This window comes from Sebastes umbrosus, chromosome 6, assembly GCF_015220745.1.
Source record: "Sebastes umbrosus isolate fSebUmb1 chromosome 6, fSebUmb1.pri, whole genome shotgun sequence".
NCBI lineage: Eukaryota > Metazoa > Chordata > Actinopteri > Perciformes > Sebastidae > Sebastes > Sebastes umbrosus.
Window position 1 is genome coordinate 32,617,717 of NC_051274.1, and position 22,153 is coordinate 32,639,869.

Sequence of the window (22,153 nt, forward strand, 5' to 3'; positions counted from 1 at the left end):
ACAGTAATGCAGTTGTGCATATTCCAGCGTAAGAGGTGTAGTTTGCGTTGGTTCAGGGGGTTCACTGAAGTGGCCGTAGCCAAAAATGCATGTAGGGATTTAAATATCTATATTTTTTATAATAATACCGAACTAACATACTAATATCGACCTTGTTGTTTCTTCTGATTGACAGAAATAGGAACCAGCCTACTTATAATAACATAGTCTGGTGTTCTCTGTCCACACTGAATCCGTTATGTCACTCGCGGCCAGTAGACTTCACATTCAGTTAGGACTCGGTGTAATACTTCTCTGGTTTACTGTCGGGTTTGTGCGAGTTGTTTTTTATGGTTCTTGCAATATTCCATCACTCATTGGGCATATTAAGGATATGAACATGCACCTGCAGGTGCCTGATTGTGTTCCTTTTTTAAGGGATAATGTACAGGTAGCGGGTCATTGTTGGGCGTCGGGGTGCAGCATCGCCCTGTCGGGGATTCTTTCACAACAATGACCCGCTAGCTGTACGTTATCCCGCTTATTACACGGCTACTTACTTAAGAAATCAATATTTTGACACAAAAACAGTCCTCCAGAGTCCGACATCTGAACTGCGCCCATAGCAACGGTCTGTTATACATAGCAACGGTCTGTTATACAGAAATTACAGACCGCAGAACACCGTGATTGACCAATCATAATCGAGTATTCAACACAGCTGTGTAATAATTTTATGTAAACAAAGCCTCTGTTGAAAACATTACATTCCCACTAGGTTCAAACCTTAAAGTTCAAACTGTGCCGATGGTAAGAGAGGCTGATATTCAGCGTTCACCTCATAGCTTTAGCTCTCATCACAAGCAATGGGGGGTGTTGTTTACTCAGGTGTGTCGGAGACCCAGCGTGACATTATCACATCCACCTAAATCATCCATAAGAGGGTTGAATACAGCGAGGGGTCCATTAAAGCTGCAGTGTGTAGAAATGGAGCAAATATGATTATTTTTATAAAATGGTCACTATATTGTATGACATATAGAGAATGAAACAGGTAATCTGACAAAAAAATCATGTGCCTTTGTGTCCTCCGGTGCTTCTCACGGCATCTGGAAGATTTCACAGACTGGAGGAAAACAACCAATCAGAGCCGAGCTGGAGTCTTGCCGTCTCTTCAGCAGCTGTCAATCACTCGCGAACCGATCTAACGGTCAAACTAGGCAGCGCTGATTAAATATTAATCAATATTCTGTTACTGTAATGCCTATTTCTCTCCTCAAATGTTTTCAGAAACATCTTGTAATGTACTGTTCAGCTGTAAAATGAGAAAGTTTGTTGGGGAAGTTGAGGGAAATACCAAGCACCGCCCACCAGCCGGAGCACACTTTCTCATTTTACAGCTAAACAAGATGTTTCTGAAAACATCTGAGGAGAGAAATAGGCATTATAGTAACAGAATATTGATTCATATTTGATCAGCGCTGCCTAGTTTGACCGTTTGATCGGAGTTTGTGAGAGATTGACAGCTGCCTCTGAACGCTCTCTCTCTGAAATGACCTGTGATTGGTCAAAGTCTCTCGTCGCGGGCTAGATTTTTTTAAAGCATGAAAACAGAGCCATGAGGAGGAGCAGAAGTCTAGTTGTCTCTCAGAACATTTGAATTACAATATGCTGAAAGGTTATTATGGGATTTTTGCCCCAAAGATGACAAAAAATATTCTGCTGCAGGTTTAACCGGCTGATCTTCAGTGTTCCCTCGTAGCTTTAGCTCTCATCACTACAGTAGCAATGGCAGGTGTTGTTTATTCAGGTGTGACACTCTCACATCCACCTGTGTGTGTGAATTAAAACCATCCATAGGAGGCCGAGGCTCCATTTAAAATGTGCTATGGACAGCTGATGATTGCAGGTAGGTGTGATTGGAGAGATGTGAGGTCTCATTAGCGAACAGTTGAAAGGTGAATGACACCATTTTTTTTTTTTTTTTTTTATCTGATTCATTCAGTCAAGCATTCTTCATGTGCGTAAAACTCACCATGCGTGGGAGTAAAAGGTTATGACTCTTCCCAAGCCCACACAATATGACCATAAATAGCCTCACTTACGTAAAAAAAGAAGATATATTAGTGATTCAAGAGAAGATTCAGGAGGATTTACAGCAAACACACGAGAACGAAAGAGTCTATTTTACAGGAGTTCATCAGAGAAGTGCAGAACATGACTGCTCCCTGGTGTTCTCCTCTTATTAATGAAGGATCAATTCATTATTCCATATGCAGAGGGATATGACTAACAGGAGAGATAAACAATAAGGGCTCCATGTTGGAGAGCACACCTGCAGGATGCATGAACTGTGAGTGCATGTGGCTGTGAATTGGGGGGTATTTCCACCCATATAGCCTGCATCACGTGGACAGGCCATTCATTGATCACAACAGTGATCATTTCAGTATTGGAGGAGGAGGGGTTAGGGATGATCTGTCAATAGGCAGCAGCAGAGTCAGAGCTATTTAGCTTTAATATACCAACAAAGATGTGCAACAAAACCCTCCATGTGTGTCCTGAATAACGAGGCTGTAATGGAGGCTCAGAGATAAAGACAACAAATAGCAGCAGAGCATCATGGAGCACACACACACACACACACACATGCATGCGATGATAAATGCTCAATGGGGAGTTTTTTTGCATCCTGCAGAATGCAAATAGTAAATGTTGATTAGGGAGGTTTTTGCATCCTGCAGAAGGGAAATAGTAAATGTTGCACGCTTTAATATCATATTAAAGGGCCTATATATACACGCTGATTCCTGACCTGCAGCCATATAACAGCCTGATGATGATGATGAGGCTACAGGCGTCTTCTTCTTCATATAACGAGCAAATCTGCAGCCATTCATATAGACGCTGATATGGCACATTCATTTTTCAATTTGCAGCGCTGAGGTTTCGTCATAAAGGTTGGAAGCATATGCTCTAATTATCCCCATTATGTTCCTATAACCCCCCACCACCACCGGGCAATGCCTGCTGGAAACCGCTGCAAAAAAACACATATAGGGAAATAAAATGTGCAGACAATGACGCGTGTTTCTTACCTGTGCCATGAGCCAGATCGATGCCCGGTTCGGTGAGGATGTTCGGGTCACTTTGAGATCTGCCTCGTTGCAGACAGCCGCTGTCTAGTCCATCCGATGTAGCCATGAGGACACAGAGACAGAGACAGCGCAGGAATCCTCAATAAAATATTGAAAAGCTCCAACCAGAGAGAGGCAGAGAGGCAGAGAGGCAGAGAGGCAGCAGCAGCAAGGTCAGGAGGAGAAGCAGATTTAATGCGCTCTGACAACACAACAGCAGCTCTGAGCATCTCTTCTATCTAGCAGGGAGCCATGGCTGAACAGTGTGTATGTGTGTGTGTGTGTGTGTGTGTGTACGTGTGTGTGTGTACGTGTATGTGTGTGTGTGTGTTGTGGGAGGGGTGATGATGCCCGTCCAGCAACACCACAAAATATTCAACTATAGCACTATAACTATATATATTATACTGTATATATATAATATATCTTATACTGTGTATATATATATAATATATCTTATACTGTATATATATATATAATATATCTTATACTGTATATATATAATATATCTTATACTGTATATATATATATCTTATACTGTATATATATAATATATCTTATACTGTGTATATATATATAATATATCTTATACTGTATATATATATATCTTATACTGTATATATATATATAATATATCTTATACTGTATATATATAATATATCTTATACTGTATATATATATATCTTATACTGTATATATAATATATCTTATACTGTATATATATATATAATATATCTTATACTGTATATATATAATATATCTTATACTGTATATATATATATCTTATACTGTATATATATATATAATATATCTTATACTGTATATATATAATATATCTTATACTGTATATATATATATCTTATACTGTATATATAATATATCTTATACTGTATATATATATATAATATATCTTATACTGTATATATATAATATATCTTATACTGTATATATATATAATATATCTTATACTGTATATATATAATATATCTTATACTGTATATATATATATCTTATACTGTATATATAATATATCTTATACTGTATATATATATAATATATCTTATACTGTATATATATAATATATCTTATACTGTATATATATAATATATCTTATACTGTATATATATAATATATCTTATACTGTATATATGTATATATAATATATCTTATACTGTATATATAATATATCTTATACTGTATGTATATATATAATATATCTTATACTGTATATATATAATATATCTTATACTGTATATATATAATATATCTTATACTGTATATATATATATAATATATCTTATACTGTATATATAATATATCTTATACTGTATATATAATATATCTTATACTGTATATATATAATATATCTTATACTGTATATATATATATAATATATCTTATACTGTATATATATATAATATATATTATACTGTATATATATAATATATCTTATACTGTATATATAATATATCTTATACTGTATATATATATAATATATATCTTATACTGTATATAATATACCTTATACTGTATATATATAATATCTTATACTCTATATATATATATAATATATTATACTGTATATATTTATAATATATATATTATACTGTATATATAATATATCTTATACTGTATATATATAATATATCTTATACTGTACATATATAATATATCTTATACTGTATATATATATTATATATCTTATACTGTATATATATAATTGACTTATATTGTATATATATAATATATCTTATACTGTATATATATAATATATCTTATACTGTATATATATAATATATTTTATACTGTATATATATATATAATATCTTATACTGTATATAAATATAATATATCTGATACTATATGTATAATATATCTTATACTGTATATATATATAATATATCTTATACTGTATATATATATAGTATATCTTATACTGTGTATATATATAATATATCTCATACTGTATACATATAATATTTCTTTTACTGTATAATATATCTTATACTGTATATATATAATATATCTTATACTGTGTATATACATAATATATATCTTATACTGTATATGTACTTAATGTATATGTTTTTAATATGCTTTTGTACAAAGTATTTCCTTTTATAATTATAATATAACTTATTATTTTAATGGAGCTTCCCAGCAAAAAGCGTTTCACATGCTGCACACATTGATGCATTTTTTTTTTGTGGATCTTACCATGAATATTCATGTATTTTATGGTGATAACATATTTGGCAACACATCAGTATCCTTTTAAGCACCCCCCTCGCATATTTTATATATAAGCTTTACTGTATAGGTTTAGCCCAGTTAAATACCAGATTAAGTCGAGCAAGCTTTGTAATCATTAATCGAGAATTTATATGACAAAATTGCCTGTAATTGGTTAATTTATTAATGGTTAATTTATTATTATTTTTTTGAAATATTTTTTTAAGATTTTCTTATAGTTGATTGTTCATATTTTGTTTAACTTTGTTTAGCTCTTTTTCTACTGTGTTAGCTGATGCTTCTTGTGTTTTGCACTATCCCCTTTGCTGCTGTGCACTGCAAATTTCCCCACTGCAGGACTAATAAAGGAATATCTTATCTTATGCACCATTGGACACTGGTCAACTGATGATGTACATTTGCTGTACTCGTAGATATATACAGAAATAAATTAAATGTCCCTGCACCTTTTAATTTATTTCTGCATTTTTTCCTAAAACATATATATATATATTATATATATATATTTATTATTTATATATTATTATATATATTATTATTATTATTATTATTATTATTATTATTATTATATATATTTATACATATATATATATATACTATAATAACGCGGCAGGCATATTGTTTGAAGCATATATGAAAACCCCAAAATCTAAAATCAAATCAATATGCATGAAAAACATCATAAACTACCGCTTCCGCATTAAAAAATAACTTCTACACTCTATAAAAGCACCATTATGCTACTCATAAATCCTTCAAATAAAGCAGATAACGCTTCCATGTTAGTATTAAATCATAAAAATGTCATAATATTTGTGCTTAAAACAAAAGACAGTTCCCTTCAGTGCTACAGACAGGGATACATATGGACGCAGCTCATTGGCTGGTTCCACGGATGACGCGATGATGCGGAAGTGAAGCACCACCAACTGGAGCAAACATGGCGGGTCTCAGAAGCAGCTACTCGGCTCTGCTGCTGATTCTCTGCAGTTTAACGCTGTTTATCATCGCAGACAGTCAAGAAACGACACCAGCTGCTGAAGAACACGACGCAGCGGTAGATAATGATCCAGAAACAGCCACAGAGACGGTGGAAGTGGAGGAGAGACGATGGGAAGCGACTGATGTTGTTGAAGAGGAGACTCATGATGAAGCTGCAGACAGACAGGAGACTAATGAAGCTCAACCACCGGTCCAACCACCGGTCCAACCCTCGGTACCGGTCCAATCCTCCTCCTCAGTACCGGTCCACTCCTCCTCCTCGGTACCGGTCCAATCCTCCTCCTCGGTACCGGTCCAACCCTCCTCCTCGGTACCGGTCCAAGCCTCGGTACCGCAGCACAAAGATGAGTTCCAGGAGGAGCTGGTGATCAGACCTCTGCACTCAGGAGATGTTTATGCCAGCTTCCAGTTCCGCACCTTGTGGGAGACTGACTTCATGAGAGGAAACAAAGGTGAGATAACTGCTGTTAGCTGTTAACACTGATTCATTAAACATTTAGACTTCCATCTGGAGGCACAAACAGACATTATTTGTTCTTATTGCAACAGAACTAGTGATGGGAATTCCGGCTCTTTTTAGTGATCAGATCATTTGGCTCAGCTCAACAAGAAGAGAAGAGCCGGCTCTTCCTTTCATCACTTCTGCCTTTTATAATTCAGCCAAATTTAGCGCTGTTTTGACCTTTGATTAGTATGTGTGCACATATATCACTTACATTATTCAATATAATTATACTAAACCTTATCATTTCCAGAATATCATAATTTTACGTGCTGCTTTGTTTCCGACTGTCATTCATCTTGTCTGCTATTCTGCTATTTCACATATTAAATAAATATTTTTTGGACATTTTTCTAATATTTTTCTGACATTTTTCACTAGTTTCTTCACATATTTTACAGATAATTTTTGGACATTCGTCTAATATTTTTCTGACATTTTTCACTAATTCTTCCACATATTTTACAAATAATTTTGGATATTTTTCTAATATTTTTCTGCCATTTTTCATATATTTCACAAATACTTTATGGACATTTTTCTAATATTTTTCTGACATTTTTCACTATTTCTTCCACATATTTTACAAATAATTTTGGATATTTTTCTAATATTTTTCACTTTTTTTCACATATTTTACAAATACTTTTTGGACATTTTTCGAATATCTTTCTGAAATTTTTCACTAGTTTCTTCACATATTTTACAAATAATTTTTGGATATTTTTCTAACGTTTATCACATCATTTTCAGACATTTTTCACATATTCTACACTATAATAATAATGAGTAATTAGTTTAAGTTGTCCGATGAATCAATATAATATTGTATATCGTGATGAAACTTGTGACTTACACACCCACTAAACTGTATGATGTTATATTATGTTCCTCAGTGTCCCACTACCGGCTGTTTCCCAAGTCTCTGGGCCAGGTCATCTCCAAGTTCTCGGTGCGAGAGCTGCACATCTCCTTCACGCAGGGCTACTGGAGGACCATGCAGTGGGGGCAGCCCTTCCTGCCGTCTCCTCCCGGGGCCGAACTCTGGGTCTGGTTCCAGGACTCTGTGACAGAGTGAGTATGGCCCTCTGGTGGCTGCTCTATATTTTCATAGATCCTAGTAAGTGCTTTCTCAGTCATGTCAACATTTTCGTACCATTTTTTTAGTGTCGATGGCACGTGGAAGGAGCTGACGAACGTTCTGTCGGGGATCTTCTGCGCTTCGCTGAACTTCATTGACTCCACCAACACTGTTCAGCCCAGTGCGTCGTTCAAACCTCTGGGTACAAGCAACGGTAAAGATCTCCCTTTTGCATTTTCTAAAGCTCTCTAGTAGAGCCGCAAAGATTAAACAATTAGCTGTCAACTAATTAAATTAATCACCAACTATTTTGATAATTGATTAATCGGTTTGTATAATTTTCTAAGAAAAAAAAAGTCAAAATTCTCTGATTTCAGCTTCTTAAATGTGAATATTTTCTGGTTTCTTTACTCCTCTATGACAGTAAAGTGAATATATTTGAGTTGTGGACAAAACGAGACATTTGAGACATCATCTTTGGGAAACACTGATTGACATTTTTCACCATTTTATAGATCAAACAACTAATCGATTAATCGAGAAAATAATCAACAGATTAATCGACAATGAAAATGATCGTTTGTTGCAGCCCTACTCTGTTGTGATGAGCCTGAATAAAATCTAATGGTGTGATTAGACACCTCGCAGCATGCAGGTGCTACAGATACTACCCAAGATGCATCTCATTACTTCTAGACTGATGTTGTTTTTTTGTGTTGAACTTGAAGTGACAGACCACCGCTTCCTTCGCTATGCCACCCTCCCACGAGAGATTGTTTGCACTGAGAATTTGACACCCTGGAAGAAACTCTTGCCATGTGGATCGAAGGTGGGTGACTGTGTGTTTGTGTGTCTCTATTTCTGTCTTTCTAAAAAAAAGAAAAAGAAAACACACACAGCAGAACTCAAATACACTGTGTACTCCTTTGTATGATGCACATACTGACCTCATACGTGGCAGAATTTCTCAAGATCACAATTTCAAACTCTCGTTCAGTCTTCAGCTAACACCGTGTCTTCTTCTGTTTCTCTATGTGGCCGTGTGTTGCACGTGCAGGCTGGTCTCGCTGTCCTGATGAAGTCAGAGAAACTCTTCCACAGCAGTTTTCATTCCCAGGCGGTGCACATCAGACCCGTGTGTCAGGACTGGCAGTGCAAAACCACATCCTGGGAGCTGAGACAGACGCTGAACGTGGTCTTTGACCTGCACACCCCTGGTCAGGGCAAACGAGGTGAGCAGAAGCACATCTCTCTCCATTCATCTCACATTTAAGTTTAGAATTCCTGAGGTTTGGTAGTAGAGATCTTCCAATACCATTTTTTCCTTCATGATACCGATTCCGATACCTGAACTTGCGGTATCAGATGATACCGAGTGCCGATCCAATACCAGCGTGATAAAACAAATATATAGTTATTTTTATTATTATTTAACAGCTGTTTACTGCTGACCATGTATGGATGTGATATGATTACTATCTTTATTGTATGGCCTGTCTCAGGTTAATATCCATTTCTTTTATTATTCAGTTTGTCAATTACAAAGAACATAAATTCATAATATAAAAACAAATATATATATAAAATAATGCAGTTAAACAAGTTGATTATTTTCTGTGTTAATAAATTATAGTATCTGATCGGTGCATAGACTGGCGTACTCGCCAATACCTGATCGCGAATTTTGGGCAGTATCGGATACATTTCCGTTACCGGGATCGGAACATCTCTATTTGGTAGTAAAAAACCACATGATGACGCCTCCCTGGCTTCAGTTAACTCAAGCTGTTTGTTCCTCCAGAGTGGTCGCTGTTTAAGATGTTCTCTCGGACCGTGACGGAAGCTTGTCCGCTGGCCTCCTCCAGTAAAATCTACATCGACGTCACAGACAACCCTCAGGTTTGACTCCCACAGAACACGCATAACATCATCCGCTCTAAACAATTAGTTATTCCCCCTCAATGCAAACTTCACAGAAAGCATAAGTAGTATGAAGGAGAGATTTTAAAGGTTCCCTTTGGAGTTTTTAACCTCTAGTAGCGCTGTAAGACTAGTCTATTGTTTTTGTAGCTATTTAGCGTCATCTCCAGCTCAGCAGTGATAGGCAGGAAATGCTAATGACGGAGTAATGGGAGGTCATGGCATTTGGTATTATGTGTAATCAACTCTAAGAGAAACCACAGTGTTTAGCTTCTTTTGCTATTAGCAATTCTCTTGGGATGAGGAAGGTTTACTTTTTAGAAAAGATACTGTGTAAAGACAGTACACAAGCACACTAAAATAGGACTGGGTATCATAACTCGGTGCTACGGACTCATTTGGTTGGTCCTAAAAAAGCACTAAATATGGAAAACTGTCGAGTAATGAAAGCTGGCATCATCATATATCATATATCATCAGATATTTATTTTGCCAGTTTTACACTATTTTATTAAGGCAAAGTTCTTGTCAAAGAAAGCAACTCTGTCATCATGTTTATTTATGTGCTGGCAAAGATATGCTGCAATGCGCCAACGAAGGCGGTGAAAAAGACGACAGCTAGCAAGTAAACATGGATGTAAACAATGCAGGATCATTTGCAAATGTTTGATGAGGAAGGAAATGCATTCAAGGAAATACACAATGTCTTTCTCTGAATGAAAACATTAACACTGTAAACATTGTTTACAAGACAACTCCACAGGTTACCTTTTTAAGATTATTTTAAAACAGATGTAGCAATGTGCACAAGGAATAATCTTTCTAACAGTACGTACTGAGATGTGCAACACAAGTGAAATGTGATGTGGTGTTGCAGGGGGATCAGTTTGAGTTGAGCCCGGCCACTCCCCTGCTGAGCCAGGCGATGGTGCTGGGGGACAGACGGACCTTCTCCGTCTACGATCTGACCCAACAAGTCACCTTTGGCACCGTGCGCTCCCTCAACCTGCTGATCCGCTGGAAATCCACTGAGGGTGAGTGAGAACAGCAGAGCACGACACACAGCTTTGTGTAAAAGGTCGGACATACAGTAGACTCAATTATTCAATGCATCAAGAAGGACTATACAGGAGTTAACAAAACTGTGTCAACTTTATCTGTTTGTCTTATCTCTCTTGGTTACGTGTAACTACTGTTCTTCTGTTCTCTGTGTTTACATTGCAATCATCATTTTATCTGCAGTCTGTTCCTTTGCAACCTGTTCTCTGTTTTGGTACAAAGTCCTCAACAAGCAGCAGCTGAGGCGACTTGTTACCGTTTTCACCAAACATAGCCAAAAAAAAACAAATAAGAAAACACTACTTGCCTCCGAGATTGTTGTGTTTTGTACCGAAGTGACACTGTTTCTGTTTGTTCCTATAGAGGTTCCTCTGTTAATTTGTCAAACATTAAGGTGAAACTTAATGCCCCTGCAGGAGACATGCTGCGTCCACTGCTCCACGCTGAGCGTTACGTGGCCGGTTACGGGCTGCAGACGGGAGAGATCCACACGCTGATGTACAACAACCATCCCTACAGGTCTTTCCCTGTGCTGCTGCTGGAAACGGTGCCTTGGTACCTTCGTCTCTACATCCACACCCTCACTGTGACCAGCAAGGGGAAGGACAACAAGCCCAGTGAGTCACTTTAGGAAGCAGAGAGGGAATGTGTCGCCTGTGTGTGTGCACAAAATTGCAATCAGGATCTGAAAATAAATTACAAATGTGCCAAATAGTGGAACAACTTGTCTATGGCTATATTCGAAACCACATACAATACTAATAGTACGTACTGATTTGGTCAAAATGCGTAGTATGCGAACAAAAGCAAAATCTACAGGATGCCAAAAATACCCGGATGTCATACTGATTTGGAAAAAATCCACAGTACGCATCGGACCAGTCTACCTCGCCTACTGTATCCCACAATGCAAAGCGCTGGAACACTACAGGCTATGGTTACAACAACAAAAACGGCTTGTTTTTTACATTTTTTGTAGCTATTTCATCATTAAATTCACTTCTGAACATTTTTGATGCGAGAAATCAGCTGTGTAGATTTTGAATATTGACAGTTTTACAATATTAAATGGCAAATTGAACATTTTCTATACCGTTTTCGGAGTTTAGAAGCTCCACAAACTGCCCTGACAGCTAACTATAGTGCCTGCCGGGGTCGCTACCAACGGTCACGCTCACAGACTGCTGTGAGCTGGCTGGAGCTCTCTAGAGACTGGTCTGTAGACGAGGGTCTTTTATTTCCTTGTTGACGGATAGTTAGTTTAAATATCACAACACAAATGTCCATTAAAAATTAACGGGAACCTGTGTTTAGCTCCACAATCGCCTGCAGGCGTAGCTCGCTCGCCAGCCGGCTACAGAGCAGCAGAGTGGCGAGGGGAAAGAGCAGCCTCTGACGGGGCAGAGAGATACCTGCTGAGACAACATGACACCTTTTTAACATTACTCTAATATCTGGAGGGAGATCAGTGATTAATCGTTGCAGCTCTAGACTGTAGATAACAGAAGCTTGGATGTTTCTGCCCAAGATTTTAACATTTTAACTGCAATTAAAGGGTCAATAATTCCATGTTGCATTAATTATCTGGCAATTATTTTGGTAATTGGTGGCAAACGCTGCTGTAAACACAAGAAGAGGCTCATTTTCAAAATTTTGTGGAAAGATAAGCGACTGTGGAAGTGAAAATAACTGTTGACATTTTTAGAAAAGAATAATAATGTTCTACTGTACTTCTACACAACACTAACTTATTGATTCCTATGCTTTTATTGTTTATGACACTCCATACTGTTGTAGGTTTTCCTCTATAGCGATAGGTACAATTATTGTACTAGCTAGATGAGTTACACATACTATACGTTCTTAGTTTCACTACAGGAATCCTTGTTTCATGATTTCCATGCAGATGCGTCTTTTCACCAGAAGGAGGAGAACATGAGTCATATTTTCTAAAATAAAGGCTGTAGTAGAAGTCTACCTACCTATCTTGGTGCTTGGTTCTTGCTCAAACATTATATATATATTATATGAAATAATATTATCATTTATGGAGTTTTGTATCATATGTATACACAACTTTGGGCTATGGATAAACGGTAGAATAGTGTATCACTCATGTTTTTCTTCCTCCACAAGGCTACATCCACTACCAGCCGTCTAAGGACCGTGTGAGGCCTCACCTGCTGGAGATGCTGGTCCAGCTTCCTCCAAACTCCGTCACCGAGGTCACGGTGCAGTTCGAGAGGGCTCTGCTCAAGTGGACCGAGTACACCCCTGATCCCAACCACGGCTTCTACGTCGGGTAAGCAGCATGTAGAGCCGTTCTCAAAACTGATTATTTCCAGAGGTTACTTAAAAGAAGATGCAGCACACGTGTTTCTTCTCACGTCCCTTCACAACGTTGTAGGTGTTGTGTGATTTTGCGTCCTGAGTGACCACTTGTGATTGGACCTCACTTCCCCGCTCTATATGCAAATAAACACGTCGTAGACACACGGCTAATACAGCAGACGTTGTGGCTTAAGATTACAGGAATGTCAGCAGTAATATGAATGTGGACTGAGCGATCGGATCTCAATGCATCTTCAACTTAGAGCTGTCCACTTGTGATCCGATCACTCAGGACGCATGTTAATACCCGGTCTGAACAGCGCCTAGGAGTCAAAGTTTTTGCATTTCTTCAACATTTAGGTCTTCAGTCATCAGCTCTCTTGTACCAAGCATTGTCGCCATGGATACGAACAGCACTCAGGAACAGCCACTTTTCAGCAGCTTGTAAGTATAGAGTTGTTGTTGTTTTTTCTGAAGGAATATATCTGTTGTTGCTACTCGTCCGTGTGTTGTTTGAGTTCCTGTAGAGAAAACACAGAGACAGAGAGCAACATGTCAAACACACCCACCGGAGGGAAAAACAATCAGCGCCACGCTAACAAAATGCCTCTGTCCCATCTCCCCCTCCAGTTTCCCCTGTAAAGAGGAGTCCAGCTACTTTGTGCGCGTCTACACGGAGCCTCTGCTGGTCAACCTGCCAACTCCGGACTTCAGCATGCCCTATAATGTCATCTGCCTGACCTGTACTGTGGTGGCCGTGGGCTACGGCTCCCTCTACAATCTGCTGACCCGGAGCTTCCAGATAGAAGAGCCCAGCCCGGGATTGGCCAAGCGGCTGGCCAACATCATCCGCAAGATGAGGGGCGTGCCGCTGCTCTGAGGGCTGGACACGGACGCCAACTGGTTTCTACTTTTAGAAAGGAAGTTTTCCTTTCTGGTGAAACGCGCTGGTAAACATGGGATATTCAGGGAAGAACTGAGTCAAGCACTGGTATATGAATGTTTTTAAAAACGGTCAACTTGAAGGTTTGGTTTTCAAATGGATGTTTTTGAACATTAATGTTTTTTGGGATGATTTCCTGCTGGCTAAGGAAGAGAAAAGAGACATTTCTGTACTCGGATGGAAGGAAAGAGCTTTGTTGTTGTTTAACAAGGAACCAAATATGAGACTGACGCAGCATCACAAAGCCTCAGAGCTCAGATAGGAAAAGGACGATCACCTTTGATCCTGACCTGTTGATTGATTTCTCCCTGCTAGGAAAGATAAAATAAAATGACTTTCTAAGTCAGAGTCAGAATGTCACATTTCCTCAAACCTCAGTCATGACAGGATAGCAAATAACTTTCCCATGAAATTATCACAGCATCATCGTCTAACTACGGGACATCCAGTGGCATTTCCTCTTTATTTAATAGTTTCTGATTCATCTGTCTTATCTGACACATGTTTTATAGTAGTTTTAATATATAAGAAAAGAAGACATGCCCACAAAAATACTCTTAAGTTACCAAAACCATATGTTTTTTTAACCCTCTGAGACCCACAATAGACGCGTTTTTGTCTTTTTTTAGGGGGGTCCTTAGGGGGAGATAGCAGGTCAGCAGTAGATGTCACATAGAAGTGGTGTACATCATCTGAAAATTGGGAACCTGAAGATTAATTTGCGATGCAGCTCAGCACTGTGTGTCAACTTGTTCTAGTCATAAATCAGAAAAACTAAATCAATTAATTCCCGTATTAATTAATACCCCTTTGAAAATGGCCATGCCAGTTTTTTCCAAAGTTTTGCCTAAATTTGGAGCGTTATTTAGCCTCCTTGCCGTCGAGCGAGCATGACCTGATTGTTACCAATGAATTCTTCAGGTTTTGGTTTAGTGTCTAGTTTCATTTGATATCTGTACCTTCACTCTAACTCTAAAACTGAACCTGAATCAGCCTCTGAAAGACCGTAAAGTCGGGTTCTCAGGGGGTTAAATTTGTTCTGAGCAATAGCGTTACTCGTCTGGAACTACTTGTTCTATTAAAAAAGGAACAGCCCTCTAACCAAACATTTATTTTTGCACTTTTGGATGCATGCTTGAATGTTAAATGCGATTGTCTGCACGTTTCTTCATATTTAATTGCCTTTAGTTGGTCGGGGTTGTGAACTCATTCACTCATCTGTTCAATGTCAGATTCAGTGTGTCTTATAGCGAACTGAAGTCTGTCATTATGGACATTACTTTACCATGAAATACTACCATGCATTGTGTTTGTTAAACTTTTTGTAATGTATTTGTCCATTCTGGTTCACTTGTTGGGAAAAAAAGTGCACAGAATGTTTGAAGCGGTACTGAGCGTGCGTGTGTGTTCTTTATGGCCTTTTCAATAAACTGAAACATCTTTCTATTATTTTATTCAAATTTCCTAGCAGTGAAAGAAGGTAGGCCGTTCTAAAGTGCAGCGGCAGCCGGAGCTGTATTACTTCCCACTGAGTGCCCACATTTTTGTGAAAACAAACTTGGCCCCACTTCTGGCAGACTCGGGAGAGAACAAACACAGACGTCTCTGTGTTTGGCCGGTCAGTGATTCGCACGCCTGCACGTTTGGGAACAAAAACAAACAAAAGGGGAAAAAAAGCAGCATTCCACATAAGTGATGTTCACATATGCGAACTATGTTATCTCTCCAAGCAAGTAGATAAACCCGGCCAGAGGACAGTATCTTCAATGATTAAGTGTCTTAGTCACAGCTCTCCATGTCACTTTATTTAGCTCATGTTTGTGATCGGCTAGACGAGTACACTATTTAGTCACACCTCTGTAAATGACAAAAATAAATACGTCTGTTTTATATATAAAAATCAATTTGAGCTGCACATTGTGAGGTTGTGGTGCAACGGTGTTGAAATCTTTGAGCAACAGACTTTCTTGGCCAACTCTTTAAATAGTCTGCCAGTAAGCACTTTCCATTCTTGGCATATTTCATCAGTTGTTTTTTCAGCCAAACTCTCGACTAAAAAAGGCAATAAAAGAAACCTGTGAAACTAGAAGACTTACAGTATAGCCAGCAAGGTGATTAACACACAAGACATTTCTAGGTTCTGGAAACATGTTTATTGGTTTGAAATACAAATTGTTCCATACCTTCAAACTCTACAAGCAACTGATATACAAGTACAGTACATTTAGAATATACTAGAAGATACAATATTAGAAATACTGATCAAAATGTTACTGACGTCAAAGTAAGACTGTAAACTAATCAAGTTAAAATGCAAACATACTGGTGGTCTTTTGAAGACTATGAATGGCACAGTACCAACTATTTTTCTCCTGCAAGTTATTCTATAGTTCTTGCTTTTCCAAATGTGGAGTATGTACTTAAAGTACAGGCACATAAAATGGTATCTTAACTATATTTAAAGGGGACCTATTGTGCTTATTTTCAGGTGCATACTGGGTTTCTACTAGAACATGTTTACATACTTTAATGTTTAAGAAATGCTTCATTGTTCTAGTCCTGGCTGTGCTGCAGCACCTCTTGCTCTGATTGGTCAGCAGGCCCACTCTGTTGTGATTGGTCGACTCAACCAAACTCTTCGGACTCCGCTCCAGCTCCGCTCTAACTAGCTTTGTTTGAGGGCGTGCCAAACTAGCCGTTATGCAAATGTGTTACTTGGTGACATCACCATGTTACGGAAGAAAAGGCGGGACTTCAAGCGAGGCATTTCGGGAGAAGTGTTTCTGTGGGGGAGAGTAACTCCCTTTGTCGTGGACTTTGTAACTTTGCAGTCCTTTTTACATGCACAAAATACTATATAACACACTAAAGGAAAGGGAAAAAGCACAAAAGCATAATAGGTCCCCTTTAAAAGAAAACTATTTACTTTCTCCTCCAAAGAATCCAACATTGTGCAAACCAAAGCTCAAATATCGTACCAACTGTGTGCTGCTATTGAAAAGGTAGAAAAAAAGTGAACATTTTCTGTGCCGTTGCATGAAAGAAACCAAACGCGTGGTTAAATGTGGCTGAGCTGTCCAATCAGCAGGGCTCGCTGCAGGCGTGGCCACAGGTCGTCTTGCAGCACTTCTGCTCACCTGGACACTGACCGTCGTGATAACAGTACTCGGCACACATGAGGGTTCCCTTGGGAAGGGCACAGCGACCTCGCTTCACTGACGAGACAAAAAAAAGTGTCAACACACTCATGTTTATATATATCATGTATGCATATGTATATATATATCTAACCTGTGTATGGTTCAATGCACGAATGTCCACATCCATTGTGGCAGCACTTCTCATCATTGGGGCAATCACTGTCATTGGAGCAGAATTCAGCACAGGCTCCGGAGCCCCAGTTCCTGCGAGGACACACTCCTGGCTTGGCTGAAGGGAAAACAGACATTAACATACACAAAGAGGACTAAAACATGAATTTTAAAAGACTTTCTGTCCACGCTTGATTTCCCCGTCAAATTCAGTCACTGAGAAGATTCAACCAAAGATTTAAAAGCAAGAAAAAAGTTCAACATCGTGGCTCGTACTGAAAGCAGGAGGGACACAGACAGCTCCACAGTCAAAGACACAGCATTTGTGGTCAGCAGGACAGTCTTCATCACACGTACACCCCTTATGTGATGGGACAACATTAAGGAGACGTGGGCACTGGCCTGGTTTTGGGAGAATCACTGAGAGAAAGAGGCAGTGAAGCAGAAGAGGAGATGGGATCAGCTGTGGAAACCAAACAACTTGGTTGTGGAATGAAATTCACAAACTTTCACACTTTTTTAGCACAGATTATACATTAAAACACATAAAACCATCTGAGTAAAAAACAAACATACCAGTTAGATTGCCAGCAGCTCCTGCAGCAATGTCAAAGTGCACGAATGCACAGAGTGCTAAAATCAGTGCACAAACTGCCGACCGGTGTTGCTCCATGTTAACTTCTGTCTCACAAGAATGTCCTCCAGTTTGGACAAATATCCCAGTACACAACCTGCAGCCAGAGGACGCTGGGTCCTTGTGCCTGTAGATTTACGGTCCAATCTCTGCATTTTAGGGGTCCTGAGCTTTTTGTTAAGACAGTAGACACACATTTCCCAATTTCCCCCCCTATTTTAATTACATGATGTCATAGTTTGTAGGGGTGTAAATCACAAGTTTCATTATGATAGGATATTATATTGATTCTTTGGACAACGATACGGTATTTGCTGATATCGTAACCCACGATATTATTTAGATTCAATTCAATTGATAAGTAAGGGATAATGTACAGCGAGCCAGTCATTGTTGTGAAATAAACCCCGACAGAGGCCTTGCATCGCCCTGAAGGGGTTTATTTCACAACAATGAGCCGCTAGCTGTACGTTATCCATATATATATTACACGGCTACTTACTTAAGAAATCAATAATTTGACACAAAAACGGTCCGCCAGAGTCCGACATCAGAACTGGGCCCATAGCAACGGTCTGTTATACATAGCAACGGTCTGCTATACATAGCAACGGTCTGCTATAAAGAAATAACAGACCATAGAACGTCTTGATTGACCAATCAGAATCGAGTATTTTAACAAAGCTGCGTAATAAGAGACAATATCATATGACTATTTAACACAATAAATTACATTTATATCGATATATTGTTCCACCCCTAATAGTTTGTATTTTTTTAGTGATAGTGATCTGTATTTTGTTTTGACATGAATGAAACTAGAAAGGTAACGTGATCAAGAGTGATTTTGTCATGAAAGGTCACATTCATACCGTATATTTGACTACAGCCCCATTTTAAGGTGTAATATAATTGGATTGCAAGTGTTCTTGAGCAAATTGTGGGCGATTTTGATGATAAATTATGATCTGTAGCTGTTACTGATCATGTTTCTGCGAGTGGAAGAGTGGAACTGTGTGCTGTTTAACATTTAACTTGGTTGCACTTTAGCAGCATTTCATTGGCCTATTTATAATATTGCTTCTGTCCGTGTTGCCTTATTTCTTGTGCTGTGACTTTAGTTGTGTTTTTTATGCAAAATGCCACTTGAACGACACTATGCAAGAAGCAAAGATAGTCCACTAAGACTGTTATGTATCTGCCAAAGCATGGAGTCTGAGCCTGTGTTGCCATCTATTGGCATAATCAGGAGTTACATGTAAGGTGGTTTACTCATGTTCTCACTGATGCAACAAAAAACACTGACAGTGTCTTAACGATGCTCTTTTCACTGAATATCAAGGACAAGCAACTCTTTCTTTATTTGCATCATGCTTGATCACACACTATTTAGGTGGAGGCTTCTAATAAGCCCAGCGGGTTTTTGCCTCTTACTTTGTGTAGTCTTAATTTGTGCAAAATAAATAAATAAATAATAAACATAAACCTCCACATTGTGGAGGAGGAAATTACTTTTTTTTTCTCGTAAAATTATGACTTTATTCTTGTAATATTACAACTTTTTTTCTCATAAAGTTATGACTTTATTCTCATATTACGACTTTTTTCTCGTAAAATTATGACTATTCTTGTAATAAGACTTTTTTCTCATAAAGTTATGACTTTATTCTTGTAATAAGACTTTTTTCTCATAAAGTTATGACTTTATTCTCATAATATTGCAACTTTTTTTCTCGTAAAATTATGACTTTATTCTTGTAATATTAAGACTTTTTTCTCGTAAAGTTATGAATTTATTCTCATAATATTTCGACTTTTTAAAAAAAAAATAGTATGACTTTATTCTCATTGAATTATAATTTTTTTCTCGTAATATGACTTTATTCTCAAAATCTCAGATTGTTTTTTCCTTAATACTCCGTCGTCATTTACAACTTCCAGACCATTATATAGACATTTTATTTGTATTATTGTATTCTTATTGTTATTGTTGGTCATTGTTGTTCCTAGCTGTGTTATTTATATTCAGTGTAAATACATTGGAAGAGCTGCATAAAACTGGAGTTACATTGCTGGTATTTCATTGGCTAACAAAATTAGCCAGGTGACTGCTTGACGTCACGTTATGGAAGTGGGAACACCTGTAGCCTGTAGCGTCACATGGTGCTACTGGCGCTGCTAACTGGAGGTTAAACCACAGAAACACTGAAACTAAAGACTCCGTTTAGTCGCTAGAGAGCATGGATACATCACATAAATCAGAAAGGACGACTTCTATGCTTTTTGCACGTTGTGTTGTTGCGATGTGGACTTCAACAGTAAAGAATAATAAAGGATATAAGACACCATCAGACGAGTACCAACAGTAATCAGCAGGTGCGTCGTCTGATGCATCAAATAAAGGTACAGTCAAGTGATTTACTGTTTGTTTTCATTCTACTGATATATTTTCACTGTGAGGAGGGCAACATGCACTGTTTGGCTCAACTGGAGATGTCTGGTGGTGTAGATGTTAACAAAATGTCAGCATATACAAATACTTGGGAATTTGGATGGACAAGTCTTAATTTTATTTATTTATTTTTTTGACATACTATACTATGACTTTTTTTTCGACTTTTTTTTTAATTTATTTTGACATATACTATAACTTTTTTTTTTTTTTTAACTTTTTGACATGCTTTACTATAACCTTTTTTTAAACTTTTTTTTTACATGCTTTACTATAACCTTTTTTTAAAGTTTTTTGACATGCTTTACTATAGCTTTTTTTTAAAACTTTTTTTGACATGCTTTACTCTAACTTTTTTTTAAAACTTTTTTGACATGCTTTACTATAACTTTTTTGACATGCTTTACTATAACTTTTTTTTTTAACTTTTGTTTTACATGCTTTACTATAACTTTTTTTTCTAAACTTTTTTTGACATGCCTTACTATAACTTTTTTAAAACTTTTTTTGACATACTATACTATAACTTTTTTGTCTTTTTTTTAAACTTTTTTTGACATGCTATTCTCCAACTTTTTTTTTTAACTCTTTTGGCATGCTTTACTATAATTTTTTTTTAAACTTTTTTTGACATGCTATACTATAATTTTTTTAAACTTTTTTTAACATAATACAACTTTATTTTTTTTAATTTTTTTTGACATGCTATACTATAACTTTTTTTTAACTTTTTAACTTTTTTAACATAATACAACTTTTTTTTTTTAAAACTTTTTTTGACATGCTATACTAGAATTTTTTAAAACTTTTTGTAATAGAATACAACTTTTTTTTTTTTTTTAATTTTTTTTGACTATAACTTTGACTATAATTTTTTTTGACTATAACTTTTTCTTTTTTTTTTACTTTTTTGACATGCTATACTATAACTTTTTTTTCTTTTTTTAAAACTTTTTTTGACATACTATACTATAACTTTTTTTTCAACTTTTTCAACTTTTTTTGACATGCTATAGTCCAACTTTTTTTTTTAACTTTTTTGACATGCTTTACTCCAACTTTTTTTGACATGCTATACTCCAACTTTTTTTTTTTTACTTTTTAGACATGCTATATTTTTTAAACTTTTTTTGACATACTATACTATAACTTTTTTTTTTTGACATGCTATACTAGAATTATTTTTTTTTACTTTTTAGACATGCTATAATTTTTAAACTTTTTTTGACATACTATACTATAACTTTTTTTTTTTACTTTTTTGACATTCTATATTAGAATTTTATTTTGACATGCTTTACTATAATTTTTTTTTTTTTTACTTTTTTAACATGCTTTACTAGAACTTTTTTTTTTAAAATTTTTTTGACATGCTATACTATAATTAGTTTTTAACTGTTTTTGACATACTATAACTTTTTTTTTTTTTTTTACTTTTTTTGACATGCTATATACTATAATTTTTTTTTAAACCCTAACCCTAACCCTAACCCCCCCTGACCCTAACCCTAACCCCCACCCCCCTAACCACCCTAACCTTAACCCTAAC

General features: G+C 36.8%; 3 protein-coding genes and 2 long non-coding RNA genes across 8 annotated transcripts in view; 3 read left to right on the forward strand and 2 right to left on the reverse strand.

The window, feature by feature from the left end:
• phactr3a (phosphatase and actin regulator 3a) overlaps positions 1-3,216 on the reverse strand; it is a 53,001-nt gene extending 49,785 nt beyond the window's left edge. For both annotated transcript variants that reach the window (XM_037771986.1, XM_037771985.1), the window contains exon 1: positions 3,078-3,216. In XM_037771986.1, the coding sequence (XP_037627914.1) occupies positions 3,078-3,183 (106 nt within the window). In that variant the 5' untranslated portion in view covers positions 3,184-3,216. The remainder of the gene's footprint in view (positions 1-3,077) is intronic.
• Positions 1-3,226, forward strand: part of LOC119489490 — a 38,925-nt gene extending 35,699 nt beyond the window's left edge. The window contains exon 6 of the long non-coding RNA XR_005207190.1: positions 3,094-3,226. This is a non-coding gene — a long non-coding RNA (uncharacterized LOC119489490). The remainder of the gene's footprint in view (positions 1-3,093) is intronic.
• A 3,004-nt stretch (positions 3,227-6,230) lies between these two features.
• On the forward strand, positions 6,231-15,875 carry pigt (phosphatidylinositol glycan anchor biosynthesis, class T). 2 transcript variants are annotated; one of them, XM_037773358.1, is made up of 12 exons: positions 6,231-6,566; positions 6,618-6,823; positions 7,770-7,947; positions 8,041-8,168; positions 8,683-8,783; positions 9,012-9,186; positions 9,756-9,853; positions 10,752-10,908; positions 11,350-11,550; positions 13,070-13,235; positions 13,625-13,708; positions 13,895-15,875. In XM_037773358.1, the coding sequence occupies exons 1-12, from the start codon at positions 6,310-6,312 to the stop codon at positions 14,142-14,144; spliced, it is 2,001 nt and encodes a 666-aa protein (XP_037629286.1). In that variant the 5' UTR covers positions 6,231-6,309; the 3' UTR covers positions 14,145-15,875. The 2 variants fall into 2 exon arrangements, with proteins under 2 accessions (XP_037629286.1, XP_037629285.1); XM_037773357.1 differs by having other exon boundaries at positions 6,231-6,823.
• Positions 15,876-16,994: 1,119 nt separating this feature from the next.
• On the reverse strand, positions 16,995-18,272 carry wfdc2 (WAP four-disulfide core domain 2). 2 transcript variants are annotated; one of them, XM_037772286.1, is made up of 4 exons: positions 18,095-18,272; positions 17,795-17,938; positions 17,499-17,636; positions 16,995-17,422 (listed from the first exon to the last, which is right to left on the reverse strand). In XM_037772286.1, exons 1-4 carry the CDS (start codon positions 18,189-18,191, stop codon positions 17,289-17,291), a joined length of 513 nt encoding a protein of 170 aa, XP_037628214.1. In that variant the 5' UTR covers positions 18,192-18,272; the 3' UTR covers positions 16,995-17,288. The 2 variants fall into 2 exon arrangements, with proteins under 2 accessions (XP_037628214.1, XP_037628215.1); XM_037772287.1 differs by lacking the exon at positions 17,795-17,938 and having other exon boundaries at positions 18,095-18,260.
• Positions 18,273-20,257: 1,985 nt separating this feature from the next.
• Positions 20,258-22,153, forward strand: part of LOC119489610 — a 33,319-nt gene continuing 31,423 nt past the window's right edge. Inside the window, exon 1 of the long non-coding RNA XR_005207215.1 lies at positions 20,258-20,555. This is a non-coding gene — a long non-coding RNA (uncharacterized LOC119489610). The remainder of the gene's footprint in view (positions 20,556-22,153) is intronic.